Source organism: Bufo gargarizans, chromosome 5, assembly GCF_014858855.1.
Source record: "Bufo gargarizans isolate SCDJY-AF-19 chromosome 5, ASM1485885v1, whole genome shotgun sequence".
Lineage (NCBI taxonomy): Eukaryota > Metazoa > Chordata > Amphibia > Anura > Bufonidae > Bufo > Bufo gargarizans.
In genome coordinates this window covers 380,518,718-380,535,089 of record NC_058084.1, presented here as the reverse complement: position 1 = coordinate 380,535,089, position 16,372 = coordinate 380,518,718, and the positions used below count along the sequence as shown (strand labels likewise).

Below are 16,372 nucleotides of genomic sequence, written 5' to 3'. Positions count from 1 at the left end.
ATAAAAAATATCAACCAAGTTAAGCCACACTCCAAAGGGGGTGTGGTTGTGGGGGCATTGCTTAACACAGGGTGTTAAAGTATAACTGTCATTTTTTTTTTTTTTTGGGAGTATTGGATTGTGGTGATTAATATCTCCTTGGTGGCCCTATTTCAACTTTTCACTGTGTACTCAATTTCCCCCTTAATTCCACAGTTTTGTTCCCTGTACTGCCTACTTTTACCTGTGCTTAAAATTGGGTTGCTATGCAGGGTCCGTCTATTTGTTGAAGGACGGAGGACCAAGCACGCAGCGTGCAGGGTCAGATTACTGACAGCCAGGGACTGTAAGTAAATGATTAAAGCCAGGTCCTCCCCAGCAGCTGATAACAGTGCCTGGCCTGTGTGCACTTCTCCCTGTCCCTGCTCTTGGCAGACGCTCCCTCACTCAGCAGAGCTGGAGAAGGCAGAGTTGGAGCAGCGCAGACCAGGGAAGGGAGATCTGCCATCTGCTCAGTGTATAAATGAAAGCAACATGTGGTAAGAGGACCCCTTTGTGCTGAAGAAGATTAACCCTTTAGGGGGGGGTGGGCTCTGGTTACTGACACTTTTGGGGGGCTATTGTTACTGGCTAGTGAGGGCAGGCGGGATTAGCCTCAGGGTGAGGGCAGTGGTGGCCATCTTAACTGAATAGAGAAATTGCAGTTTTATGCAGACTGGTTGCTAAGGGCTGAATCTTATTAAATATGGTTAAAGTCAAAGTTAAAGGCTGTACTACTGAGCACTCCACAATGGCAGAGCTCATTAGTAAGAATCCATTCAGGAATACCGGCAGGGGCACTAAATTATCAGCTTGTCTGGTGAGGCAACCCTACAGGTTTTGTTCAGGGGTGCACCGTTAATTAAAATAAAACATTTCCTTAAGAATAGCCGACCCCTGGAATCACGTATAATAAAAAGTTCTGCTATTTTATAATACATTTCCAATACATGTATTTTCAAGAACTTTGCTTGCCTTTGGTGAATGGAAACTGGCAATTAATTACTGCCACCATAATCAACTTGACACAGGCTCAAGAAACAGCTGCGATATACATATGCTGCCATCAGTCAGTGCACATTCACTGACACCATAAAGAGCAGGGGTGGATTGGCCGGTGGGCTGATGGCCAGGGGGCCACATGAGCCCTCTCCTCACAGCCGGCCAGTGATAGTTTTTGGGGGAGGTATTATGTTCTGCTGGCTCTATTGGGGTGGTATAATGTGCCACAGTATGGTATTGCTGGCCCTGCATTCCATCAATTTGGACCTGACTACAAAAAGGGGCCACTTTAGTATTTTTTCCAGGGCCACTTTAAGTTCCCAGCCTGCCCCTGATACAGAAATGATTAAAATGGAGAGGCAACGTACATAAGAAGGCAGTTTAACTTACATTCCTTAAAATTCATTTACATAAAACTAGGAAAACCTCTTGAACGTTCCAACAGAAAAGTCCGTTACTACTGAAACGCAATATCAATGTCCATGTAACGGAACTATGCAGGGCCGCGCCAGGTTTCTGCGGAATGTCACCGCCGCAGCACACTGACACTCTGTACTGCAGGCCGGTCTCTATGACATCGCTGAGCGCGTCACTAACTACGTTGTGCCTGCAGGGAACCCTGCGCTCTGGACACTACTGCGTCTGCGCAAACGGAGCGCTCGAAGAAAGACGCACTTAGCGTTTTGTTGATGTGATTATTACCTGCATAGCTCGCGCTTGGAGCAATGAACGGGACGCCACCCCCACCGCCTTTGGACCGGGAGGAGCACGGCCTGAGGTTAGGAGAGAGCTTCGAGAAGAAGCCGCGCTCCTCCTTCCACACTGTGCGCTGTGAGTACCGGGTCATGACGTCACGTGTTTTCTGCCAATCACGCGCTGCCTCTGCCAGTGACGTCAGCTTTGTTTATTGTTCGAGCTACGTCACGTTGCTGATGTCATTCTGCCATTGGCGTATTGTGGATAGTGAGTGGCGTGCCTCCTTAAAATTGTACCTTTCACTATATGATGAGGCTAGTATAAAGCTATTCTGCACAATGCATGGCCTAGGCTCCCATGGGCAGTGCCAGTCTGAGCGCCCCCATCTCTAGTGCCAGCCTGGGTACAAAACAATAGCTATAGGCGATTACTATTAGACTGGTGGGGGGTTGTACAGCTGGGACCCCATGGGGACTCGGTACCCCTCAGGGAGCCCAGCAATAACAAGGAACCGCCTGGTTGGGCATGCTGCCACTCCAGTTGTTTCTATGGGAGTCCAGGAGATAACATACTTGGTAAAATAGGGAACACCTGCACTATGGGCGGGAACACCAGCACTATGGGCGGGGTTTATGTTAGTCCAGCCCATTTAACCCCCGCCAATGAAACCGTTATCCCCTCTCCTAACTTCAAACAGCCGGAGTGCCCTTTTAAGTAGTACTACTGTGAAAGGCCAATACACCCTGAATCTATAAATGTGCCGTATGCACGTCCTGATATGGCTGGTGCCAGCGCCCTGCGGTTCTGTCACCTCGGTAACGTGTCATATAACACTGCAGTACGCCTGTGCATTAGTAGTGACTCCTGTCACTGTCTCGGACACAGATGGCGGTATTATATGGGCGCTGTATGGTAGTGTTTGTTCTATTGTGTGTAGTATATTGTAGTTACATGTTGGTTTTTTATATGTTCCGCATAGTCTGGTTTATCTGCTGTCACTCACGTGGAATCTTTCCTATCAGACACGAGGGCTGGAATATGCATGGCTGATACGGGCGACATCTCCGATGCCGTAGTGAGAGCGTAGTCTGTATTTTGCCAGTAGACTTGTTCTTACGTGTCCTTTCCCAGGCGTTACATGAATGAATAGTACAAGCTGACTACAGGAAACTTTGTAGTGATGAGCGAACCGATTCGTTTCACCTGAACAAATTCTCCTTCTGTGGCGGCAGATTAACATGGTCGTACATTTCGCATAGACATCTGGCGCATGCGCTCTCACTACGAGTATCAGCGCGCAGCTAAAATGATATGCCAGTAAAAATTTATCTGCGATTGTGCGCGCGCCATTAAAATTGATCAGTTAGCGATTTCAGCGGTGCATGCAAATTCGTTGATGCAGATTCATAGCCATATCATCTGCGCAGGCGCCAATACTTGCAGGAACGGTGTATGCACAAGATTATCAAGACTGCTCAGGGTGTGCAGCCATTTTTAACTGAAAGCAGAGGAATGCGTTTAAAGCTTTGGGGACGCTCCCCCACAAGTGTAAATTCATGCAGATAAAAGTTTGTAGTATATCTTATGAGCGAAAAATGCCTCTTTCTCCATTTATCAGCCACGTCTTCTCCTCCCTCCTGCACTGAACATTCAGCCTCAATTCACTGGTAAAATGAGTCTTGAGAGATGAGCCAGACTATCAGTTGACTGAGGGATCAGGTTATATGCTGCCCATAGAAGTCTATGGAGACGGGAAGGACAACAGGAGGGGGGAGCTGCAATAAGGCTGAGTTCACACTTCAGTTATTTGTTAAATTACTTCCATCAGTTATTCTGAGCCAAAACCAGGTGTGGGGAAACACAGAACAGGTGCAGATCTTTCCATTACATCTGATCTCTGTGGAGGCTTCACCACTGGTTTGGGCTCACAATAACTGATGGAAATAACTGACCAAATAACTGAAGTGTGAACTGAGCCTAATAAGAGAAACACCGATACCCAGAGAAACTGCTGCTGCATCTAGTAAGTGTTTTAGGCTACTTTCACACTCGTGTTTGGTGCGGATCCGTCATGGATCTGCACAGACGGATCCGTTCAGATAATACAACCGTCTGCATCCGTTCATAACGGATCCGTTTGTTTTATCTTTAACATAGCCAAGACGGATCCGTCTTGAACACCATTGAAAGTCAATGGAGGACGGATCCGTTTTCTATTATGCCAAATTGTGTCAGTGAAAACGGATCGGTCCCCATTGACTTACATTTTTTGCGGAGACCAGCAAGCAGCGTTTTGCTGTCCGCCTCCAAAGCGGAATGGAGACGGAACGGAGGCAAACTGATGCATTCTGAGCGGATCCTTTTCCATTCAGAATGCATTACGGCAAAACTGATCCGTTTTGGACCGCTTGTGAGAGCCCTGAACGGATCTCAAACGGAAAGCCAAAACGTCAGTGTGAAAGTAGCCTTTCCTTCTCACCCCAGTGCTGGATTCACAGCTACACTGCTTGTTACTGCTGTATAATGTCCTCTGTGTTGCTGCTGATCAGGGTGTGTGTGTGACAGGAGAGCAAGATCTCCTCTGCGTGCAACTAGTCAGGACCATTAGCGCTGGAGCCTACAGAGGGCACAACTGGTGATACACGAACAGATATAGCATTATACCGCATGTACAAGCACATGGTATTCAGGTTATCTCCTATCCACAGGATAAGGGATACATTTATTTATTTCAATTATTTTATGTAGCGCTGACATATTCCGCAGCGCTTTACAGACATTATCATCAAGCTGTTCCCAATGGAGCTTACAATCTAAGTGTAGGAGGAAACCGGAGGAACCCACACAAACATGGGGAGAACATACAAGCTCCACGCAAATGTCCTCCTTGGTCAGATTCAAACCGAGGATAAACCCCCCAAATAAATGGAGCATGCATACTGCCCCTCCATTCATCTTTATAGGACTATTGGAAATAGTGCAAAACTCCCAGAATCCCGCAGAAAATGAGTGTGCACGCTTGACCAGTCACTCCATTCATTTTGGGCTATGGGGGCTACAGTTTTTGTGGTCGGCGAGGGATGCAGTGGTCTGACCCCCACCGATCTGTTAACCCCTATCCTGTGGATAGGTGATCTAACCAGATGACCCCTGGATTACTCTTATGTCTGACACTGTATTAGAGCATTGCTATTTATGCAGATCCCTGGTATGATGTGTGCCGCCCCCCTGGAATTTGGAACCCTGTGGGCTGGTTTACACGAGAAAGTCCATTGCGGGAATTGCGCTCAGTGTATGAGCGTGATTCTCCATTCTGGTGTATAATGCTATGTGCCTGTGCATGACTTTACTTCTACAGGATCACACTGACAGCTTTATGTCAGTATGATCCTGTAGAAGGTCAAGCAGAGCTTTATAATCCAGTATAATGGGGTGCGCTCCTGCAAGTTCAGAACAGAGGATAACCCTCGAAACAAAAAGGGGGAGGGGTCACACGGAGCGCGATTTTCGCAATGGACTTGCTCCTCTGAAACAGCCCTTCTGCTGTTTTTCTAGATGATTTCAAGCCGGCATCCATCGACACATCTTGTGAAGGAGAACTGCAAGTTGGAAAAGGAGACGAAGTTACCATTACTTTGCCACATATCCCAGTAAGTGACGTGTTTCTGTGCGGATAATTGAGTGACGCCGGGCACAATGTTATGTCATACTATATGTGCTGTCATAGGCAAGCACAACTCCCATCGTAATTAGTCAGTGGGGAGTTGTTCAGACTCCCTAATGAACAGGTACCCATCTGCTTTGCTTGCCAAGCAGCCTGATGTTTCTTCAGGGTATTACTGAAGGCACGGCCTGCAGACGACAAGACTGGATCTCCATGCTGTAAGTAGGTCTGGAGCCGGATCATGGATTTCTGGGTAAGTGTTGGTTTTTTTAATATCCTTTTGTTTTTGGCACAAGGGTCTGGCAGGAGGTTAGAATTTCCTGCGTCTCCTCTTTATGATCAGATTGGTCCTGTTTGTGAGGGGAATGAATTTTGCAGTGTATGTTATGGAATCACTTCTACTTGTGCATGTGTCATCTGAGCAATTCCTGCATAAAGGGGAGAACCGCCACAGAACTGTCAGAATATTCCCCCTCCTGGACAGATAGCTAAAGGGAACCTGTCATCAACTTTATGCTGATCTCACTGAGGGCAGCATAAAATAGTGACAGAAATGCTGATTTCAGCGGTGTGTCACTCATCAGCTAAAAGTAAGTGGTTGCTGAGAACCAGCATCATAACCATTGCAGCCCAGGCCTTGAAAAGAGTCAAATCTACTTGAGAAAAGTCATGGTTATTCATGATCTCCTGCTCTACCGCCCTCCTGCTGATGATTGGCAGTTCTCTCCTAGAGAGAAAGGGAGAAAACTAGGTAGAAGACTGTCAGTCATCAGCAGGGGTTTATGAATCACCGAGACTGTTCCCAGGTGGCCGAGTCTCTTTTCCAGGCCCAGTCTGCAATGTTTGGGATGTTGGTCCTCGGCAACCATTTACTTTTAACTTTTAAATGACAGACCGCTAAAATTTACGATATTTGTCGCGCGAAAGATGGGGCACAACTATACTGCAACATTTGTCGCGCGACAATTTTAATAATGGTAGTCTATGGTGTCGCACTGCGACATGCTGCAACTGCGACACGACAGTCGCAGAAAAATCCATGTTGCAGTGCGACACTATAGACTACCATTATAAAAATTGTCGCGCAACAAATGTCGTCGTGTAGACCTAGCCTAAGTTCTGAGGAAACAATTTTATCGTCCACAGGTGAGAGGACTCAAGGATTTAGTAAAAAAAATCCGGAGAACCTCTTTAATAGCTTCCTCTGCAATCAGTGTCCACGATTGATCAGGGCAGGGAAATCTGATTCCCCGTTTGCTTTTGGGAGGTTCCCTTTAAAGGGTCTGCTCTGACTTACCGGCAGCCCCTGTGCTATTTACAGCATATAGGTTACGTAAATGGCCGGGTTCTGCTGGTAGCTTTTCCACAATGGCTGCCATGCTGTGTTATCAGATTCCCATATTAATATTACTGTGTTGGGGAATTGCATTACAAGCAGTTTCCTATTATAAAGAGCCTTCCAACCGAATCTTCACTTAAAGAAAAAAATATATAAACGTAATTGTCCTGGAATCAGTAATTCTGTACGTGGCTGCGGTAAACCTCCCTGTGGTATCAGCATCTATTTCTGCTCGCCACCTGTGCCATTTCATCTTCCCTGTGGATTTCTAGCCGGGCTTTGTCTCTAAGGCATTGTATTCTTGGATGCCTATAGGTCATTAGTGGCTGCGCGTATCCAAGGTGAAACGGTTAATTGCTAGGCACACAGCAAGCCCCTCATCTGTTCTACCTACCTTTTACTATTAAGGGTTAATTTACACATCCGTTGTCACACATCACGGCTGTTCTGTGTGTGCCTTACGCTTCTTAAAGTGGCCGTACACATAAGATAACTATCTACTTTGTATGGCAGTGTCTCTGCCGACAGCAAATATCAAGAGAAAGAAGGATTGAGCTCTTAGATTTTGACATGTAATCTGAAGGCAGATGAGTTGCCACCAGAGGTGTCCGGCAGGGAGCTTGTACTCTCTCCTATTGAGAACACATGCACACTTGACCCAGCCGAATGTACATGTGTATGGGGGGTAGAGAGGGTTAGCTGTTGGTTGGATGAGCATATCTAAAGTGTATGGCGAACTTTATTCAGAATACAGGCTGCTGTAAATCGCCCTACACTAGGAATACGCCAGTATTAGGGAATTGTGTATACAATGCAAGTTCACCATTTTGTGAAAGGGGTTATCCGTGTTTTTTATTAGTTTTTTTTTAAAATTTTAAGATCATGACCCTACTGATGTGGATTATAACGTTAGTATAAATGATGATGAGATTTTCCTTACTGAGTTAGAGCTGCGCAGTTATCAGGAATGAGTGTTTCTAGGAACGCACCTTCCTGATAATTGCCCCAATCATTGCCCGTGTAGAACGGCCCTAACCCAATCACGTACATGTATGTGAGGGAATGCGGCTTCTTGCGTCATCCTCACTTGCATGTATGTGATGTGTTACTGATAGCCGGGCTTCTACTGCATCCGCTGGCATCGCTGTATGTTGCGATGCCGGCGGATTAACCCTTTCACATGCTGCGGTCATCACTTGCGGGGTTTGCAGAGGGAGAAGGCTCCCTCTGACTCCATTTCCCCCCCCGCGCTTTGCGCTGACAGGGGGCCAATGGTTGCCATGACACTGGAGCCTGCCAGCTACGGAAGCCCAGGAGATCCAGCCTGCAGGCTCGGTCTCCTAGGCAACTGTCAGCGTCTTACTGTGTAATATAATGTACAGAATGTATTGTACTCAATTGAAACATGGATCAAACCCTGAAAAGGTGACGTCCCACAGTGGGACAAATATAAAAAGTAAAAAATAAAAGTGAAAAAAGTGTTTTTTTTATAAGTTTCAAGTAAAAAAAAAAAAAAGAAGCCATTTTTTGGTCACCTTACATCAGAAAAAGTGTAATTCCAAACGGTCAAAAAGACATATGTACCCAAAAATGGTACCAATCAAGCAGTCATCTTTTCCCGCAAAATATTAGCCCTTACATAAGACAATCGCCCCTCCCAAAAAATGGCTTTCAGAAACTAAAACATGATTTTTTTTCTTCAAAAATGCATTTATATTGTAAAACTGAAATAAATTCATAAAAAGTAGACATATTAGATATCGCCACGTCCGTAATGACCTGCTCTATAAAATCATGATCTACTGCCTCAGGTGAATGCCGTAAAAATAAATAAAAAATTAAAACGGTTTCAAAAATGAATTTTTTTTTTGTCACCTTCATCACAAAAAGTGTCATTCCAAGCGATCAAAAAGTTATAAACACCCCAAAATGGTACCAATCAAACTGTCATCTCTTCCCGCAAAAACTGAGCCCCTACAAAGGACAATCGCCCAAAAGGTATAAAAAATATGGCTTAGGGCTCTTTCACACCTGCGTTCTTTTCTTCCGGCATAGAGTTCCGTTGTCGGGGCTCTATGCCGGAAGAATCCTGATCAGTTTTATCCTAATGCATTCTGAATGGAGAGAAATCCGTTCAGGATGTCTTCAGTTCAGGACCGGAACGTTTTTTGGCCGGAGAAAATACCGCAGCATGCTGCGCTTTTTGCTCCGGCCAATAATCCTGAACACTTGCCGCAAGGCCGGATCCGGAATTAATGCCCATTGAAAGGCATTGATCCGGATCCGGCCTTAAGCTAAACGTCGTTTCGGCGCATTGCCGGATCCGACGTTTAGCTTTTTCTGAATGGTTACCATGGCTGCCGGGACGCTAAAGTCCTGGCAGCCATGGTAGAGTGTAGTGGGGAGCGGGGGAGCAGTATACTTACCATCTGTGCGGCTCCCGGGGCGCTTCAGAGTGACGTCAGGGCGCCCCACGCTCATGGGTGACGTGATCGCATGGCACGTCATCCATGCGCATGGGGCGCTCTGATGTCATTCTGGAGCGCCCCGGGAGCCGCACGGACTGTAAGTATACTGCTCCCCCGCTCCCCACTACTACTATGGCAACCAGGACTTTAATAGCGTCCTGGCTGCCATAGTAACACTGAACGCATTTTGAAGACGGATCCGTCTTCAAATGCTTTCAGTTCACTTGCGTTTTTCCGGATCCGGCGTGTAATTCCGGCAAATGGAGTACACGCCGGATCCGGACAACGCAAGTGTAAAAGAGGCCTTACAGAAAATGGAGACACTAAAGCATGTTTTTTTTTTCTTAACGTCTACTTTTTTTTTATATGTATCTCCACGTCCATAATGACCTGCTCTATAAAAATATCACTTTGCCCAAAAAAGTGTAATATTGAGTGATCAAAAAAATCATATGTACCCAAAAATAGTACCTATAAAAACGTCAACTGTTTCCGCAAAAAATAAGCCCCTACACAAGATGATTGGCAGAAAAAATAAAAAAAAATATAGCTTTCAGAAAATGGTGACACAAAAAACATGATTTTGTTTTCATAAATGCTTTTATTGTACAAAACTAAAATAAAAATTAAAAAATATTAGGTATTGCTACGTCCGTAATGGTCCTGCTCTATAAAAATATCACATGATCTTCCCGCTGTTGTGTCACCTTGCCCCAAAAAAGTGTCATATTGAATGATCAAAAAATCATACGTACCCAAAAATGGTACCAATAAAAATGTCAGCTCTTCCTGCAAAAAAAGAGCCACTGCACAAGACAATCGGCATAAAAATATAAGAAATGTAGCTTTCAAAAATGAAGACGCAAAAACATTATTTTTGTTTTAAGAAATGCTTTATCATGTAAAACTGAAACAACAAAAATGCATATATTTGGTATTGTCCGTATCAACCTGCTCTATAAAAAGAACACATGATCTTTCCTGTCAGGAGAATTCCGTAAGAAAACAAAAAATAAAAAGTGTACCACAACAGCCATTTTTTTTGTTACGTTGCCTCACAAAAAGCATAATATTGAGCAATCAAAAATCATATGTACCCTAAAATAGTACCAATAAAACTGTCACCTCATCCCGTAATTTACAAAATGGGGTCACTTTTCTGAAGTTTCTACTCTAGGGGTGCATCAGGGGGTCTTCAAATGTGACATGGCAACGTAAAATTATCCCAGCGACATCTGCCCTCCAAAATCCTTATAGCGCTCCTTTCCCTCTGCGCCCTGCCGTGTACCCATACAACAGTTTACAACCACATATGGGGTATTTCTGTAAACTGCAGAATCAGGGTAATAAATATTGAGTTAACCCATGCTGTGTTACAGGAAAAAATAGATTAAAATGGAAAATCTGCAAAAAAAGTGAAATTTTGAAATTTCACCTCCATTTTTCTTTAAGTCTTGTGGAACACCTAAAGGGTTAATAAAGTTTGTAAAATCAGTTTTGAATAACTTGAAGGGTGTAGTTTCTAAAATGGGTACTACAAAACTTTATTCACTTGGGCGACGGGTACGCCCTGGAGTGAGCACCTACTCCAAGGTCTGAAACAGGTGAGGAGCTGACACTATTGGTTTAGTTTCTAAAATGGTGTCATTTATGGGTGGTTTTTACCATGTAAGTCCCACAAAGCGACCATAACTAAACTGGTCCTTAAAAAGTAAGGTATTTTCTTAAAATTTTTAAGAATTGCTTTGAAAATTCTAAGCCTTCTAACTTCCTAAAAATTTAAAATTACATTTTTCTAAATGATGCGAACATGAAGTAGACATCTGAGAAATGTACAGTAACATTTTCTGTAAATTTTGCAATTTGTTATAGATAATGGTTAAACATATTGACTCAAATGTACCACTAACATGAAGTACAATATGTCACGAGAAAACAATCTCAGAATCGCTTGGATAAGTAAAAGCGTTCCAGAGTTATTACCACATAAAGTGATACATGTCAGATTTGCAAAATGTGGCTTGCTCCTTATGGTGAAAACTGGCTTGGTCTTGAAGGGGTTAAAGACAATGTCAGGCAGTGGACACATTAGCTATATTATCACATCTGTGGACTACCTGCTATGTATTTCAGGGTTCTACTCCTCCTATGACGGTATTCAAAGGAAACAAACGACCGTACCAGAAGGACTGCGTGCTGATCATCAACCATGACACAGGGGAATATGTCCTGGAGAAGCTCAGCAGCAGTATACAAGTCAAGAAAACAAGGTACAGCTAATTGGCCCCGGGCTCTCTATGGCACAGTGCTAATCCCTGAATGAAGTGAACAATGGGTTCTACAATAATTGACCCTCCGCTTTATTATTATTATTTTTTTTTTTAGCTTATTATTGTCACTGATTTAAATAAATTCTAGTTTCCAAGTAATTGATCTTGAATACAGCTGCGGGAATCTAACCTTCCTCCTGGACATGCATCTTTTCATTTCAGATTTTAATTCATCCAGGTACGTACAAGGAGCTTTGTTATCCTTGGGGAGAATACGTGTAACGGTGTTATATATTTCATATTGCACAGCGCACAAAAATATTACTTAGCAGTGCAGCGTATGTATGTAAAGGATATTTAGCATTAGCTTGCTGCCTTCTCAAACAGCTGATCGGCTGGGGTCCCTGGTGTCAGACACCCACCGATCAGATACCGATGACCTATCCTGAGGATAGTATCTGAAGACAAGACCGGCACTCACCAGTAAGTTGCAATTTCTTTTGTCTTTATTTGTCACATAATAATACAATTGTGACGCGTTTCGGCTCTAAGTATGACTGAGTTTGAGAAAGGCTCATACTTAGAGCCGAAACACGTCACAATTGTATTATTATGTGACAAATAAAGACAAAAGAAATTGCAACTTACCGGTGAGTGTCGGTCTTGTCTTCACATTTTGTTCCGGGGACGCCGACTCGAGACACGTGCACCACGCCATTGGAAACACGGAGGGCTGATTGTTTTCTTTCGGACTATCCTGAGGATAGGTCATCAGTCGGAATTTATTAGTGTTTTACAAGCTCAAATATGAGGATTTTTTAAACTATCTAAACGAAAAACTGCATCTGATCACTGAGGTCCCTACCGATTACTAGATCATTCTAGTGATCAATGGGTTCCTTTTCCCTGCGATGGTGCCCCCATCTTTCTTTTGGATAGCCGATTGGAATCCACTGTGTGACAACCCCTTTAAGTTTGCCGATTTGGGCATTGTTTCAGAAGCTTGGAGGTGATGTCATTGCGAGAGGCAGATCTAGGTTTCATGCCACTAGAATTAAAAACTGCTTTGACCCCTGATATTCAGGTATGATTGCCCAGGGAAGCGGCCATTGACTAATCATATCTTCAGCAATGCAATGAAATTTGAGAGATTTAATAAATAAGCATAAAAATATACAATTTTTTTATTTATTTTATAGGGCTGAGGGCAGCAGCAAGATTCAAGCCCGGATAGAGCAGCAATCAGCCCGATCCTCACAGCCATCTACACAGTTTAAAACCCCATCAAAACCTTCTGCAGGTCCTAAAACTTCACCCCTGAAGGATCACCCTTCTCCCGAACCTCAGCTAGATGACATTAAAAGGGGTAAGAGGGCACACTTGTGCATTGTACATTGGAAACCATTCTACTTACACTATCTGTACTGTACATAGAAGCCAAATTCAGGCAAAACTCTTCAGGGTAAGACTGTGCCTGCATGATCAGTAAACTGTGCACCATGGCTGCTGTGAGTGGAGAGATGCCCATGCATACACTGCTCTCTCCATTCACATCCATGGGAGTTCTGAAAATGACCAAGTCAGTCCACTCGGCCATTGTTGGAACTCTCTTAGAAGTGAAAAGAGAAAATTTGCAAGTGTTTCCTCCCTTACTTTTCATAAACCTCAGAACAGACCTGCCTCTCGCTGTAAGGCAACTGGCTAAAGACGAACCACCTCCCCTCTACTGCTCGTAATGAAATTTCAGCTGCACTTTTTCTCAACCTCTTCTCAGCAATCCCAATAAGAAACACTGTAGTTATCCTCTCGCCAGCCGGACATGGCCTTTCAAAGGCGTTATTCTCAAAGATGGGAGGATGGACATGTCCGTGAGGTTTGCTATTTTGGCTGGGAGCAGATATCTGTATAATGGAATTATCTAATCTGTTTACATGATGCAAGGTAAATCGGTCCAGTCCATGCTTAGAGCATACCAGCGTCCTTGATATTTTAGTTTTGGAATAGCTTCTTTTTCTACACCAGAAGCCTGTGTCTTTTTGGTATACACATGACTTACATAGTGTATACATCCACTGTATTCCCTTCAGATCATTCCAGTTGGACCTCCAGTAAATTATAAAAGAGGGCACTCCACTTGTATACAATTCTAATATAGAGAGTACAGAAGCATGAATCTCACTAATAATAGACCCAACAAGGTGGACAGTGCAACAAAGTAATCTGGGCTTTCTGCTGGCCCAGCACTAATAGGAATATTTACTTCTAAGGGCTCGTTCACACGAATGTGTGAAGGCCGTGCCCGTGCTGTGGACCGCAAATTGCGGTCCGCAATGCACAGGCACCGTCACTTGAATGGGTCCGCGTTCCTTCCGTTCCGCAAAAAGATAGAGCAAGTTCTATCTTTTTGCGGTGCGGAAACACGGAAAGGAACCCCAGAAAGCACTCCATAGTGCTTCCGTAGTGTTCCGTTCCGTTCTGCACAGCTCCGGATTTGCGGACCCATTGAAATGAATGGTTCCGCATCCGTGATGTGGAATGGCCACGGAACGGTGCCCGTGTATTGCGGATCTGCAAATGCGGTCCGCAATACGGAAACGGGCAATGAGCCTTAAGGCTAATGACGAGACTCTTCTCTCCACACTAGAACTGAGGGCGGAGGTGGAGATTATTGAGCAAATGAGCAGCAGCAGTGGCAGCAGCTCCTCTGAATCTGGAAGCTCCTCGGGGAGTGATGATGACAGCTCTAGCAGCGGTGGAGAAGATGACACTCGCACATCACCCTCTCAGCAGTACAGCAACAGAACGCCCACCGCCAATGGCACCAACAGACCCCAGGGAAGCAACCAGCTGATGAACACGCTACGTAAGTAGAGCCCCCTGCTGTTCTCATAGTAAATCACAGTCAGATGACGTTTTTCTTTACGTGTCAGGAGAGTGAGAATAGTCATCTGGAAATACATGCTATTATGTCAGATTCATTAGGTATCCAAAGTGCACATGAAAAACTGTAAAATAGTAATAGCAAATGACCTCAGCTTTTTATAGTACTTAAATGAGAAAGTTAAAGGGGTGTCCTAAGATTTAAACTTAGAGACTATTGGAATGGCAGCATGCATGTTCGACCACTACTCTATTCATATTTGTGTGTGGGTTGGTGGGGGCAGGACCCCTTTTCTTATGATCGGTGAAGGTTTTAGACGTCACATTTTTTATTTTTTTTAATATTTATGGCATATCCTTAGGACATGCCATAAATGTCTGATAGATGCGCATCCCACCTCTGGGACCTACTCCTACCTTCAGAATGTATTTCCCCTGAAGAGAGGTGTCCGCACATATGGCTTCTGGCTTTCTCCATTTATTTGTATGGGAGTTTCAAAAACAGTCAAACAGGTTTTCCTGGCTGGTTTGAGAGCTCCCATAGAAGTAAATGCACACGGGCACATATGCGGCCACTTCTTCTATTCATCTGAATGGATAGTAGCACTACAGGTTCCAGCAGCTAGATTCACCACAGGGATTTCATTAAAACAGGACCCCAGTTCTTAAAATACCATAATTTGCGCTTTATAAGACGCACCTGATAAGATGCACCCCAGGTTTTAGAGGAGGAAAATAAGAATAAAATATTTATCATCATTATATCAGTTCCTTAGATTAGACCCTATATCGGGACATCACATCAGACCCCCATATCGAGACATCACATCAGACCCCCATATCGAGACATCACATCAGACCCCCATATCGAGACATCGCATCAGACCCCTATCAGACCTTAGATCAGCCCACAATGTCCGACCCCTAATCAGAGTTCCTTGGTAGAACACCATCAGACCTCAGACCAGATTAAAATGAAAAACTCCTCTCACCGCTCCTGCACACTCCTCTCCACATCCGGCGGTCTCTGCTCCTGTCTTCTCCGGCCCACATTGCGTTGTCACCCGACTGCGTGCAGCGTAAGGTCATAGTGCGTGCATTACATTCTGGCACTGTATGCGGTCAGGACTGTGCAACGCTGCCTCCAGGAAGGAAGACCAGTGAGGGTAACGTAAGCACTCGCAGCTCATCACTCCCCGCTCCCAGGACCTAATGCATACTAGTGAGCTCTTCCATAATGGAAGCGCTCCCTAGTATTCGCTTTATAAGACGCACAGCCATTTCCCCCCTCACTTTTTTGGGGGGGAAAGCGCGTCTTGTAAAACAAAAAATACAGTGAGTGCAGGACCCACACCTATTTCAAGAGCTGAGGTCCTGTTTTCATGAAATGTCAGTGTGAATCTGGCTGCGGGAACCTGTAGTGCCACTGTCCAGAGTGGCTGGGAGGATAATGATTCAATTCTCGGGTTGATTAGGGGTTCCAGTGTGTCCCACTGACATGGACAGATGTATCGTTCCTTACCTTTCTTCTTGGCTCAACATATACCGATTATGTGAGGAGTGAGATAACCAGTTCTTCCTTTTTTTCTAATAGGAAATGACCTACAGCTAAGTGAATCGGGAAGCGACAGCGATGACTAAGGAGAGATTTCCTTCTTGTATATATTTTATTTCATTGTGTACATAGAAGCACTGATGCACCCAAATACTCGCACTGCAATAGTACAATATACTGCAATAGTAGAGTCCTGTCTTATTCAGACTTATGTAGACACACATGAATACACCTGGACATGTAAATCCTCCATGCATTAGATATGTGGGAATGCTAGCATATCATAACTTGCTACCATGACAGTAGGAACTTGCTGCACCCAAATGTTGGCATTCTCCATCTCTCACTTCGTAAACTATATAAAAAGGGAAAACTCGTATGAAATACTTTTTTATGTATGTTAAAATTGTGCCAGCTCCATGTATGTATATACGTATTGACAAGGTGTAAACCATTTTTAAATATATTATGATTTTTAAT

At 44.2% G+C, this 16,372-nt stretch overlaps 2 protein-coding genes across 4 annotated transcripts in view; one reads left to right on the top strand and one right to left on the bottom strand.

The window, feature by feature from the left end:
- The window catches only part of METTL6 (methyltransferase 6, methylcytidine), a 21,674-nt gene extending 19,820 nt beyond the window's left edge, over positions 1-1,854 (bottom strand). The window contains exon 1 of one of the 3 annotated variants that reach the window (XM_044292978.1): positions 1,723-1,854. The gene's annotated coding sequence lies outside the window, so the exon portion shown is untranslated. Of the gene's footprint in view, positions 1-1,410; positions 1,546-1,722 lie in introns of those variants that run through there. The other 2 variants (XM_044292977.1, XM_044292979.1) reach the window with 2 other exon arrangements.
- Positions 1,716-16,372, top strand: EAF1 (ELL associated factor 1). The gene is made up of 6 exons (XM_044292980.1): positions 1,716-1,851; positions 5,272-5,366; positions 11,321-11,457; positions 12,657-12,823; positions 14,102-14,320; positions 15,932-16,372. Exons 1-6 carry the CDS (start codon positions 1,746-1,748, stop codon positions 15,976-15,978), a joined length of 771 nt encoding a protein of 256 aa, XP_044148915.1. The 5' UTR covers positions 1,716-1,745; the 3' UTR covers positions 15,979-16,372.